Source organism: Lepisma saccharinum, chromosome 2 (genome assembly GCF_977018435.1).
Source record: "Lepisma saccharinum chromosome 2, izLepSacc3.1, whole genome shotgun sequence".
Taxonomy (NCBI): domain Eukaryota; kingdom Metazoa; phylum Arthropoda; class Insecta; order Zygentoma; family Lepismatidae; genus Lepisma; species Lepisma saccharinum.
In genome coordinates, this window is record NC_139230.1 from 151,405,673 (window position 1) to 151,420,107 (window position 14,435).

At 39.8% G+C, this 14,435-nt stretch overlaps 2 protein-coding genes across 2 annotated transcripts in view; one reads left to right on the forward strand and one right to left on the reverse strand.

Annotated features, from left to right (window-relative positions):
- Positions 1–14,435, reverse strand: part of LOC145984147 (tubulin alpha chain-like) — a 192,201-nt gene that overhangs the window by 142,419 nt on the left and 35,347 nt on the right. The window lies entirely within an intron of this gene.
- LOC145984148 (protein ST7 homolog) overlaps positions 12,290–14,435 on the forward strand; it is a 147,824-nt gene continuing 145,678 nt past the window's right edge. Inside the window, exon 1 of the mRNA XM_083117616.1 lies at positions 12,290–12,421. Coding sequence (XP_082973742.1) covers positions 12,418–12,421 — 4 coding nt within the window. The 5' untranslated portion in view covers positions 12,290–12,417. The remainder of the gene's footprint in view (positions 12,422–14,435) is intronic.

The following is a 14,435-nucleotide window of genomic DNA, read 5'->3' on the forward strand; positions in this document are numbered from 1 at the left end:
TGAGATCCGAACCACTATGTGCCTCCATCGGGTATCGAACCCGGGACCCATTGATTACAAGGCGACGGCGTTACCACTGCTCCATCGGGGAGGCCCTGAGTAGAAATAATATTAATAATTCTTATTATGATAGTTATGATTATTATCACGGGCGAAACTTTGGGAGTGCAGAATGGAATTTCGGGGAGGGGGGGAATCATAAAGTTTTCTATACCATAAAATAGTGTCCAGGACTACGTTGCTAACAAGGACGTATTTAGGGGGGTCCAGGGGGTACGGACCCACCCGAAAGACTTAACAAGTACTAAAATTAAGTAATGAAAATATTAGCATTTGTTGCATAATTGATGGTTATTAATTTCCTCTGAACTTTCTTTAATCAGAAATTTACTTTTCTCCAACTACATGAGGCATCATTATTGTTATTCAATAAATATTCAATTATTCATCTATTTGACATTAATTTCATTGCCAGGGCAGAGGCGCAACCACGAATTTTTGTCTGGGGGAGCAAGAAAAAGAAAAATAGAGAAGAGGTAGGGATTATCTACGAAGTGAAATGTAAACAATGTCAGAGTGTGTACATAGGAGAAACGAAAAAGAGGCTGAAAGACAGGTTGAAACAATATAGGGATGATATACGACTTAAGAGAGAGAGAAATGTGATATTTAAACACACGAGAGAAACAGAACATGACATAGAGTGGGATGATGCTAAGCAGATAGGAAGGGAGAAGAGAATGCTAGTGAGAAAATGGAAGGAGGCCAAGGAAAGAGAGAAGAAAGGTGAAGAAGACACAATGAACTGGAATGGGGGACTGAAATTAAACAAAGAATGGAAGAAGGTGTTAGAAAGAGTGGAAAGGACAAGAGAGAAAGAGGAGAGGAGAAGGAAGAAAAATGAAGGAAAAAGAGCGTGAGATATAAAGTCCAACCACATTCTATATGGAAGTAAATATATTTAGCCTTTTAGGTGAAAGTACAGTTGACAAGGGAAAGCCACCTGCTAGAAAGTTCCAGTACAACTTTCTAATAGTCTGAGGGAGTAAAGTTTGTGTATATATAATGCCCTGTTTTTGTATCTTGTTACATATGTACTTGATACAGAGTCTGAAGAAGACCTTGCTAGAAGGTTGAAACGTTACGTTTAGTTTATGTTTTTAATAAAATAAATTACTGCCTTGGTCAGCATATTAAGTATTTCATATCATGGAAACAAGGCTTAATGGTGTTACACCCTGAGGAAATGACCCCTGCAATTTTTCGCGTTTCTCTGCGTTCAGTTTAAGGGGAAAACCAGACTTCCAAAGTTGCGAGGCTAGCGTTGCGCCGTTGCGCTGTAAAACACGCCCCGCCATGTTAATACGTCACTACTCAGAGAGAGCCCTTTTATCGTCTGCTTCGAGCGTCCAGTTTACTGGGGGTAGCCCACGGAGAGCCAACGTGTACAACAGTCTTGCAAATCTGTGTAGAGTTAAATAATGGAAGAAGGAACGATAATGGAAGGGAAAGCTATGCATTATAATGGCCATTCATCTATTAAATATTCCTGCTGCTCACGTGAAAGATAAACGAAAGAGTTCTGCTGCGTGCGTGTTTTCATCAAGTCACGAGAAAACTATTGCTTGTAAAATTGGTTACTGACCATGTTTTCAAAAATATATTTTAAACTTATATTTATCGAAATTTACCATAAACCATGTAGTGCAAAATAAGAATTTTCACATTCTTCACTTTACTTATAACGCCTATTTTTATTTTCTTCTCCATAAAGCAATTTCAGTCTGTGTTTCATTTCTGTTACAAAATATTTTTGTGCAGATAAGAGAAAATACAAGATTACATCAGTTGTACAGTACATTTCAAAGCTAAGTTTATGTGTAATTACTACAAGGAAATAATGTATATATCATTATATCACATACTGAAATATATTTTCAAATTTGTACTGCGAAAAAAGCTGCCTCATCTCTTTCCCCGAACGCATTAATTAATTGCTTCACAACCTCATCACTAGGGATCCTATCGAGACGAGACATGGCAGCCTTGGTTTCGTTCTCGTTGAGAGTTGTAAATGTCTGTCTCGTGTTTATTTGTAAATGCCTCGTTGACAGTCTCGTCTCTGTTTCGGAGGTCAATTCTCGTTCTTGTCTCAAGTCTCGAAAAAGATAGGATTGACAACTTATGCAAAGGCTTATCGTACAAACTTTCACAGTGCATAGTGATCATGAAGACACAACAACTTTTCTTAATTATCTTTTTGTTTGTTTGACTCCTCGTTTCAACGCTACGAGCCTTCTAAAACTGGATATTATCCTGCTTATACGTGTATATGCAAACCAAACTGCCGATTCAGAATTACCACGAATGAACTGGCGTTGTAATTATTATACACAAAATTCATAATTTAACTGAGGAACTCACATGTTCCAGGTTTGACTCTCGAGCTGGGCATGACTGTTCCTTTGTGAATGTCCTTTCATTGAAGTGGAAGTTGTTTGGTGGAGGATGGGGGGTTTGCTCGTGCCTTTGGGAACAGTAGGCCTAGGGGGATACTTCTATTGTTATGTTAGTGTTGCTCACGAGACGAGACATTTCCCGTCTCCCGTCTCATCTCATAAAAGGAGACGGGAAAAGAGAATGTTTCGAAATGAGATGGGACAGGCCAAAGTTTCGTATCGTCTTGTGGGCAGGTTGGGTGATACTTAGATTGTGCTGGTTGTTGTTGGTGGCAGTGGGGGTGGGGGAGTTTCTCCTGCACCCCGACTTCGAATACTGCTCGTAGTCATTGTCGCGATTATCCAAAAGTGGGAAGAAATGTAACATTAGAGAAGATACATACTAACCATTAAACAATATGACGAAAAAACGACGTACCATATCACCTCTTATATTGAAGAAATTGGCGTGTAAACCCAAGTGTTCTAAACGCAGGGTGCGAAATCCAGGGGGGAATTCCCCCCCACCAATGATCTAGTCCTGAAATTTCCCCCCACCAATCTCTTCCGGGGAGGAGAGTTTTTGTTTTAACAAGAAACATAAACAATTAATTTGGGATTCGAATATATTTGAATGGAATAATATCAAAAACGTAGAATAGGAATGGACTAGGGATGGCCAAACGGATCCGGATCCGAAAATTCCGGATCCGGATCCGGGTCTGAAAGTTTCCGATCTGGATCCGGATCCGAGAGTTCCGGATCCGAACGTTTCGGATCTGGATCCGGATCCGAAAATCCGGATCCGAGAGTTTCGTATCTCAATCCCATTATAATATTACCACACCTTAAAATGTAATAATGATCTTCGATTACAAAGAAATTTTTCATTAGTTAGTTCTACAAGAATTTTTTATAAATGTTGTTCCTAAAATACTTTGCTACGCATCGGCTAACACTCGTGCACAAAAATAATCTTACTTGTTTAACATAAAATGTCAGAGGTGATTTTGTAAATGCCATTGAAACGAATATGTATTCATTCGAATGTATTGGAAATGAAAACACACATAAATGTGAGACATTCCATTCCAGGATGAAACCTTTAACACATATAACAAGATAGAAATGTTATACAAAAATTATACAATTATTCTACAGTTACAGTTTTACAAATTAAAATAAAACATTATAATATATTCAGTGTTACATAATTACAAAGTGTAAGACTAACAAGGGAGGTTATCTAAGTGTCCCCCTCCGATTTCCATGAAACTTGGCAGGCGTATAGTGGGGCCCAAAGGAAGAAATACGTGTTTTTTTGTTTCAGCTAAAAAACTGTTTTAGGGGGCAAAACCCCCTCAAATGTCAAGATGAGGACAAATTGAAGTGAGTGTCTGACCCCTGTGTCCCCCTCCGATTTCCATGATACTTGGCAGGTGTGTGTATAAACGGGCCCAAACGAAGAAATACGTGTTATTTTTTGTTCCAGATAAAAAACGGTTTTAGGGGGCAAAACCCCCTCAAATGTAAAGATGAGGACAAATTGAAGTGAGGATCTGACCCCTGCGTCTCTCCGATTTCCATGAAACTTGGCAGGTGTATAGTGGGGTCCAATGGAAGAAATACGTGTTTTTTTGTTTCAGCTAAAAAACGGTTTTAGGGGGCATAACCCCCTCAAATGTCAAGATGAGGACAAATTGAAGTGGGGATTTGGCCCCTGTGTCCCTCCGACTTCCATGAAACTTGGCAGGTGTATAGTGGGGCCCAAAGGAAGAAAAACGTGTTTTTTTGTTTCAGCTAAAAAAACTGTTTTAGGGGGCAAAACCCCCTCAAATGTCAAGATGAGAACAAATTGAAGTGAGGATCTGACCCCTGTGTACCCCTCCGATTTCCATGATACTTGGCAGTTGTGTGTATAAACGGGCCCAAAGGAAGAAATACATGTTTTTTTTCTTTCGGCTAAAAAACTGTTTTAGGGGCCCTCAAATGTCAAGATGAGGACAAATTGAAGTGGGGATTTGGCCCCTGTGTCCCTCCGATTTCCATGAAACTTGGCAGGTGTATAGTGGGGCCCAAAGGAAGAAATACGTGTTTTTTTGTTTCAGCTAAAAAACGGTTTTACAGGGCAAAACCCACTCAATTGTCAAGGTGAGGAGAAATTGAAGTGGGGATCTGACCCCTGTGTTCCCCTCCGATTTCCATGAAATGTGGCAGGTGTATAGAGAGGCCCTATGCCCTCTGTTTTTTTCTATGCCATATTTACGTGGTTTCGGGGTCAGATCCCCACTTCAATTTCTCCTCATCTTGACATTTGAGGGGGGGGGGGCCTCTATACACCTGCCAAGTTTCATGGAAATCGGAGGGGGAGACTTAGACCTCCCTTGTAAGTGTATTAATTAATTACAAATCGTGCACGCGCACACACACACACTATATATATATATATATTAGCAGGTAACAATATGTTATAAACACATTTTTACTTTCCAAAGAAGCGCATGTTTGATGGCAAAACGGATCCGGATCCGAAAGTACCGGATCCGAAAATTCCGGACCATGATCCGGAAGTTTTGGATCCGGATCTGAAAATTCCGGATCCGAAAAATTTTAGGATCCGGATCCGGATTTTGGATACCCCAGGATCCGGAACTGGTCATCCCTAGAATGGACATCAAAGAGCCTCATCTATAAGGACACTGAACACAGCTATCCCCAGAACACAGAAATAAGACCGACTTGTTATTTATTCTCCATTTCTCATCGGCTTTCGTTAGCAACCGCGAAGTATATAAATATATTAATAAAACACGTATTAGCATTTATATGTGAATTTTATACAGGAAACTATTATCTTCTCTTAATATCTTATTTTTGTACTTCAATGTTTGCTTCCCCTAGAATGGACTTCCGTCCAAGGTCGGGGGGGGAGGGGCAATACCCTTTGCCCCTGTGGTTGCAGCACTGTTTATGAGTGTCTCTTCATCAATTTCACGTCATCACTCATTGTTGCAATTAGCTAGAAGTGGCAGAGAAGCAACGCAAAGCAGGGACGTAGCTAGGTTGATCAGTTCGGGGGGGCCCAAAACTTAAGATTTTTTCCTATCAAACCATTAAAAACTAACAAACTATTAATATATCATATAGGCCTACATAAGTATATGTACAGTATATATATATATATAAAATCTTGTTGGAAGAGAACATTATTTTCTCCTGTAGCCCCCCAAAATTTACGGATATAGACTCGCGAAATCCACGGCCATTATTCGGGAATCTAAATGCAGAATGAACTTATTAACTTAATGGCATCTAGACAGTCTTTAAAATTCCATGTATTTTCTCTTATGTTAGATTTTTGAGACACCAAGAACAATGTCATTAGTCCTTACTCCTTAGATTTGTAAATTTGCTCGAAGAATATTGAGAAGTAGAGAAAACTCTCTTCCGTGGGTTTAGATATAAAAGGGTGCTGGTATCAGGTGTACGTACAAGTGTGACAACGGTGCGAAAATGAAATGTTTGTGTAATGAGTTCAAGATAGGCATCCCATCTATATTGTTTATACCAGAATCGAATCCGGCGGCCTTTATTGCAAGGCGAGACCCTTAGCCACTATTCTATGGGACATGCACGAGTCTTTTGTGGCGTCGTACTGTTCACATTGGAGAATGATGACGATATATATGAAATTTTATGCACACATCTAGTTTCTTAAAAGTAATCTTCTTTGCGCGTGCAAAACTGAAGATATGATGGCAATAGAAACAACAAAATTCCCGCGCGCTCAAATTATTGCGCTCTAGTCTTTCAAGCTTTGATCCCTGGTAGGAACTCCAAAATTTCTGTGATGGCCTAACATCGTGAGGACAATTGGGAAGCTACTTGAAATCAATACATAAGCGAATTCCACTCTCAAAACTAGATGGGACTCGATGTGATGACCACACCGAATGGAAAAACACTTCGGAGGCTTTGTCCTTCAAAATTAATTTTACTGAATAACTGTACTTTTCTTTAGAGGACCTAAACATGCATTTTGTGCACAGTACAATGTTGTTTTCTTTCACCCTACTTTTATCGTTTTTAATTCCAAGGATTCCACTTCCGAAGCATGAGCATGACGCACCACGAAACCAGAGGTCCAAGGTTCGGACCTTGGACAGGTGTGGTTGCATCATGTCTCGCATCGCTATTCCTTCGGATCATCATTCAATCTCATCGTCGCATTTAACCCAAGAGGTAGAAAGGCGGTGTAAAATAACGAAATAGAAATTATTGATTGATTTGGTTCATTTTACTTCACTTTTCTGACACTTTTTGGCTAATCGTGAAGATGAGAATGAGTTAAGATTAACTTGATGAAAGGACCATCACAAAGAAGACACATTCTCAGGTCGGGATTCGAACACGGGACATTCTGCTTCGTAGCGTAACCTGCTAACCACTCCAACACGGAGTTGTCGGCCCAAATAGAAATGTAAATTAGAAAATGCCGTCTTGAATTTGCAGGAACCGAGTTCACCAACAAGGGCAAATGATTTTCACTCCCACTAGGATAGACAAATAACAGAAAATGCTTGATAAGTAATTTGGCTCTCCGTATTCATGATATTATTATGTAAGCAACTATTATTCGCTATATACCTTTGGATAAATTTTATTTGTATGTCTAGTCAACTTTTCCGCCTAAGCACCAGCCACAGCGTCTGCTTTTGCGGGTGGAGGCCAGGGTTGTTAAAGGTCCAGGAATTTTCAATAAATTCAATTCCGGTCCAGGAGAGAAAATCGGAAAGCGTAAATGGGTTCTGGACCGTAATGAACCTTTTCATTTGTAAAGTTTTCAATTCGGTCCAGGAATATTCTTCCCAGATGAATTTCAATTCGGTCCAGGAACCTGATTTGTTGATGAATTTAAATACGGTCAACGAACATTTTTTTCCGGATCAGTTTAAATAGGGTCAAAGTTCCGTATTGAAATGAAACAATTCGCAACTTGGTACGAATTTAGATTGTGCGAGAGAAAAGGTTCCGGTCCTATAATGGGATTAGAATGTATGCGTTCCCTAATCTTTAACAATCCCAGGGTTGTTAATGGTCCAGGTATTGCAAATAAATTAATTTCATATCCGGGAGAGAAAATCAGCAAGGGTAAATGGGTTCTAGGAGTCAATTCGGTCCAGGAACCTTTTTTCCGTATGAATTTAAATACGGTGCAGGAACTCTTTTTTCGGTAAAATTTAAATTCGGTCCAGGAACCTTGTTTTGCTGCTGAATTTAAACACTGTCCAAGAACCTTTTTTCCAGGATCAATTAAAATTCGGTGAAGGATTTTTTTCCGGATCAATTTAAATACGATCCAGTAACTTTTTTTTAATGGAACAATACAGTACTAGGACCGAATTTAAATTGTACGTGAAGAAAGGTTCCGGTCCTGCAACGGATCCCAATAAAACCCATAGAACTTATGGGTAGATGGAATTTTGACAACCCTGGTGGAGGCTAAAAGAAGAAAAATCACAAAATATGCAGAATTTTGAAACGTATTATTTCTAGAGCATGCACACTACTATAAAATGTTGACTACATACCTAGTTTCCTTCCTTTATTGAAATGTGACTTATTCTTCATCACATGTGAGATCAACCGCGCTGGGAGTCAAGCCCGGTCTCCTGTGTGGCAGTCGGACACCAATTTAGAAAGTCAATGTGTTGGACATTTGGTTGATCAGCCGATCCTACTTCAACTTTTTCGAGAGAAAAACAAGCTGGCAGCTTCACACTCGAAATTTCACTTCTTCGCCTACCCCCGTGGCGGAGTGGTTAGCACATCGTGCTACGATGCCAGGTGTGCCGGGTTCGAATTCCGGACTGAGCATGGGTGTTTGTTGTGTCCATTGATCAATTTAATCATATCATCACTCATCCCCATCTTCGCAATTAGCCAAATGTAACAGAAGAGCAAAGTAAAATGAACCAAATCAATCGAAATTTCACTCGCAATGCATGAAAATGAGATCTCAAGCACTCCGTGATCCTACCGGAATCTTACGTTTACAGAAGCTAACTATGAAACCACTTCTTGAATCAAACTGTTCTTCGAACTAGCTGACAGTCATCAATTGTCGACCAATCAACACAGTAGGGCAAAAAGAAGCAGATGTTTCTTGAAAATGAGTGGAAAGTTACGAAGGAAGGATATATAAAGCTGGTACATTACAAAGGCTTATTATGGCCTTTCCCTTCATTGCAGGTTATGAGCACAAGGGTTGAGTGTGGGAACCTGAAGGAACCGCGACATCTTTGTCATTCATCTCCCGCCAGAAAAGGGACAAACAGTAGAATTTTGTCTCTTGCAATTTGAAAAGCCTATGTCCATGCTGAACCATAAAGTAATTAACCCAGAAAGTCCTAGCTACCTGCAGTGCGTTTCGGCGAGGCCGATAACCAGAGCCAGAGCCAGATGAAGAGAAGATTTTGTGGGAAGGGGTGACCTGGCTTAGGCCCCCTGGTGTGCATGAAGGGTAAGTGTGTTTTCAAAAGGTCCCCGACTTCCCAGAAAAGGACGGCCCATAAAATCACTGCATTTCCTACCAATGCAACCGTTTGTGTTCAACCAAAGTGTATGTCACCGTAGGATCCGAGCGCTTCGAGTTCTGTCGGTTGCGGGACTTCTTGAATCTTTTGTACATGGTGCCAATCAGAGTTTCTTTCTGTCAAGGTCGTTGCACCTATGAATCGGCTCTTCAGCTTGAGTGGCAAAAGACATGTTGTAGGGAGGAAAGTTGCACCAGAAAAAATACCTTCTTAAATACGATGAAACCTGTAAAACATCCACAGATATTTATTCGGGGGTGGTCCCTTTGACAAAACATCAATATTCTCAAAATTCTTCGAACGGACTGTGTAAAACATTGCAATACTCCAAAAACTGAACCTGCTCTGCAAAGCAAGGAAAATGCCTCATTTAGCAATCAATGTGCCTTTGTTAAGTTGGTAAGTTCAGTATGGCACAACATTTTAAATAATGCTGATGGAATAAATCAATAAAGTTTGTTAAATGACAACGACTCCTTACCACAAGAATATAATTATCCTTTACGGATATCCCCTATAACGGTTTGGGGGTTCGACGTGCTGACCCCACGTCACCTCATTACTGGTTAAAGATCTCCACACCTCTAAAATTTTAGGTAGGATTGTGGGAGGGACTGGCAGTCGGGAGATAGACCAAGGCCCTTCCAGGGCTGTCGAACCACGGGTTATTATATATTTATAGATGCTCAAATATATGTGCAACCTCACATGTCTTTCCAGTGACTTATTGCAAGGGTTTTTATTGTACTTGACTCAACAAAATAAGCTTACTGTGTGAGGCAGATTCATACGAACCAAAAATACCCAAAATAATAACAATAATAATAATAATAATAATAATTTACTTCAAAATTACAAAAATGTATTTACTTGTTTTTGCTTAAATTTTCGATTCTTCGAAAAGTTTGTTAAGGAGTTGAGTTGAGTTGGTGTTTTTAGTCCACTTTATGTACAGTAATGCTAATCGGGGCTGGACCTACAGTTTAAAGTAAGATCCGGACCACTGTGTACCTCCACCCATGTATCGAACCCGGGACCCCTCGATTACAAGGCAACAACGCTATCTCTGCGCAATCGGGGAGGCATCGTTTGTTAAAGAGGATTCTCAAAATCGGTCTTCACGATATCGAGAAAAATATGCGACTCGAGAAATCGTACAGTTTGTGAAGATAATTACTTTTAACACGTAGCGTGTTTTAGACTGTTTCAATAGTAGAATAGATATTTGGTGCGAATAATACTACTTACCCGGAAATATGAGGCATCCTGCCACCATTATACTTATTTAGCGTGTATTGCGCTCTGATTCGGGACCAGTTGTAACTGTTTGCATATATGTCGTTTACCGCTGCACAAGCGATCGTTCTTCAATCTACTCAAGCTCAAAACATAGTTTGGACGCAACAGCAACACTCAACGCCCAACCCTGCCTGTTGTTGACCTGCGACTACGAGGGGTGGAAAGACCGCTCCCTCAAAATTTCGAGTAACAACGAAGTTCTGGGTTCCTACACTGACATCCACTATAGCTAGAACCAGGAAAACTAGAAAGAAATGTGGTTTTGGGTTCGTGCCACTCAAATTAAGAACAGTGTTTCTAACTGAAAGAAAAAAATTACTGAAAAACTATTTTGCAATATTTATCATGAAAGTAAAATTTTCAGCAAATGCAGAACAGTTTGCCGGGGCCATGTGAACGTTTCGTTCCGTGCCCCCCCCCCCCTAACGACGTCCCTGACGCAAAGTAACAGAAATCACATATCCACTCCCTCTCTCTACCACATGAATCACTATTACCAAAAAGTAGACTTCGGAAACAAAAATTTAAGCAGTTCCAAGTTCATAGCAACACAACCAAGAAAAACATTCGAACACATTAGGCACCTTTAATACAAGACTACTCAAAATGTCACAACTGTTCTAGATACTGAAAATAACGAAATCAATTCACGAAGTCTGAATCTGGAAGGGAATCCCCCCCCCCCAATCCTGATACGACATTATACGGATCCCATACACCCTAATAAATCACAAAATCAATAAGTGTCTGTCATGTTGCTGGAGTAAACACATGATATAATTGTAAAGATTAGTGAGGGCCTCCCCGATGGCGCAGTGGTAGCGTCGTCGCCTTAGTCCAGTCCCGATTAGCCTCACTGTGCATAAAGTGGACTTAAAACACCAAATCAACAACATAAAGATTAGTGAGAATTCCAGGTAGGAACGTGTTGGGTATTTTTCACAGAGGGGGCAAAGCAGGCTCTCAGGGCGGGCAGTTGCCCCCTGCCCCCCTCTAGCTACGGGCCTGACCTTACCAGTATTGCTTTGTCAGCCTAATGAAAACCCTCTACCGACTAGCTGAATTATAGTAAATACTTCTATACTGTTAGGGTATAATTCATATCCAACAAATGGAGCACACATTATTTTTGCACTGGAAGCTATAACAAGATACTTGTTTTACGCAGTAAGAAATGACTGTCGCTTGCACGGCCCATGCTAGTTTACGGGACGAGCAGAAGCCCTGCCTGCACGCATGTCTAAAGGATGACGTCAGGCCTGTCTAGTCTGTGCAGAGGACGTTTTCAAATCTGTGACGTAGGAGGTGAATTTCAGCAGTGTTTGAAGGCGTGTATCTTGAGAACCAAAACAAATATAGGCGAGATATTTTGCAGATTTCAGTTTGGTGTCATTATCAGTAAAATGAATATATTTAAAAAGTTTTTAATGTCACAGTGGAAATGTCCATTTTTGACTTGGTTATTCTGTTCGAATATTAACTATTGAACTCTATTTATGCTACTATGAATAAAAATAACATATTTTCTGATTTTGCCGATGTTCGCACAGGTCCTAAAACCATCGGTAAAGCGAAAACCCGATTTCAACTTTAATTTTGCCGCTGATTGGCAGCCAAGGAACACCGGCAACAAGCATAATATTACAGCGTTGTTTATTGATGGTGTACCATTATAGCATGTGGTAGTACTGTTGAAAATTAAGGGTCTCCCTTATCACACAACACGTCTGCGACCTTGCGTTCTGACGTCACTAGAGACTATTATTATTTTTTGGCTCATGCAAAATTTCTCAGGTTATGCTAGCTAGGTTTAGTTCTTTTAACATAAGTAATACATTTTCAGTGTATTTATGCTAATGGAACCAAACCTAACAGACCTAAACTAAGAACGTAGGTATTTCTTGTATGACGTCAGAACACAAGTTGCAGAAGTGTTGTGCGATAAGGGAGACCTGAAAACCCAAAGCAGTGATCAAAGCGTTGATTGTGTCGTCTTCGAATTCTGTGTGAACATAGTGGATTGTGCTTGTGTTTTTTGGTATTCATAATTTCAAAGGACCCTTGATAATCAGTGAAGAGCCAGAATGGGTAAATATTTGTAACTACTATTTCTCTTTTGAGTAGTATTCTAGCCTCAATATCCAATTTAATGCAAGCGTTATGTGTGTGTCTTCTCCAATAAAGAACGTATTGCGTTTAAAATGACAGTACTATTTATTGACAGTTCAGCATTTAAAAGCGCACAATACCCATTTTGTTTGTAAGCTGGTAGCTGAGTTGTTGTGCTTTGATTTTGGAAGAAATTCTCATGATTCGCCACGTTAAATTGACTTCTGATGTTTTCCTGTAAGTACATGGCTAGAGTCCAGCACAGATATTTCTGCCGTGCGATGCTCGACAGAACTAAAGAAGCAGTGTTGCTAATGGAGCAGATAGAAAAATCGCTGCAGTGCACCGATGCACAGCTGTTACGTACAACAAGGAAATTAGAGAATTCAGGGTAAAAATTTACTATCCTTCGGACACCTCTAATTTTTTCGTTTCGTCAATTTTTGACATTCGTACTTATGTATCTGCTTCGCGGAACATTCCTGAAGGTGTATCAATGTTGTTTTGATGAAATTAATTCCAATTTTTCACATTACCAGTACGTCTTTCTGATAGGCCTTTTCGCTTGCCTGAGACGAACTAACCTAACCACGTGCCAATGGTTCGCAATTATTTCCAATTTCTAGATCCTGATACTTACATGACACCAAATTTTAAGTATGTTTCCTAACCTAACAGAACTAACCTAACCACGCGCCAATGGTTCGTGGAGCTAGCATCAATGGTTTGCAATTATTTCCAATTTCTAGATCCAGATACTAACATGACACCAAATTTTAACTATGTTTCCTAACCTAACAGAACTAACCTGTGCACGTGCCAATGGTTCGTGGGGCTAGCTATTCTCCGTCGGAGAATTAATTTTCAACGAACAAAATGAATTTCAGCTATGAAACATTCCCACATCACACAAAACACCTTCCCGATGTTCAACAATGCTACAGGAACTTATTACGGTAAGTAGTTTCTTCTGTAAAAATAAATAAATGTGTCCGAAGGATAGTAAACCCACACTTTTCTTCAAATTTACAGGAGAAACTGGTGATTTTTTTAAAACTCATGGTTTTCTTTGTTGTGTAAAATTTGTAAATGAAGTATTATTTCCTTGCAGTTTGTGGCAAATGATTAAGGAAGGATGGGAGATTTATTGGAGTATGTTTATTGGTTTATATGCATCGCCCACGCCTCAACAAAAACATCCTTATGCATTTGCCACAAACCGCATGGAAATAATACTTCATTTACAAATTTTACACGACAAAGAAAACCATGAGTTTTAAAAGAATCACCCTGTACTTACGGAAATCATCTTTCAATCTATTTCAGCCGGAAATCAATTCCCGTTGCTTCAATTTAAGCGAAAATTGAACCATGCCATTTTTTAACTGTTTGCCTAACCTAACCTTCTGTGAATGGTCTGTGGGGCTATTCGTGCAGGGTTATATGTTCCCAAATGGTTTTTGGGGCTATCGGTGAATGGTTTGTGGGGCTTGCACCATGACGTGCGGTCCGTAACACTTCAAGAAATGGCTTATTTTAGTGTAAAAAATGTTTCTAATTGTGTGAAAACCTTAATGGCACCTTCAAATATGTTCCGCAATACACAATTGGCAAGTACGAACCATACGAAACACAAAATATCCGATTTTAAAGTGTCTCCGTTATAACGAACTCATACCAAACTAAACCTAACAAGCCTAATCTAACAATGAAGGCATTCCGCACTGACATCAGAACACTATGTTGGTTGTTGCTTGTATTATTAGTGAAACCCGAATTATAAGTACCTGTAGTCACGGACGTTTCTGAGTTGTAACGATTCTACTGACTTGCAATGGGATCATTGCAACCCAAAGGTACTTGTGGCAGGACAAGGTGCTACAGCAAAAGTACTTTTCTGTAATAAAAATAATCGGTAAAACTTTGATAGTGTCCCAACACCTCTCACTCGTTTATTTCGTCATTTTTAACATTTGTACTTATCTATTCTGCA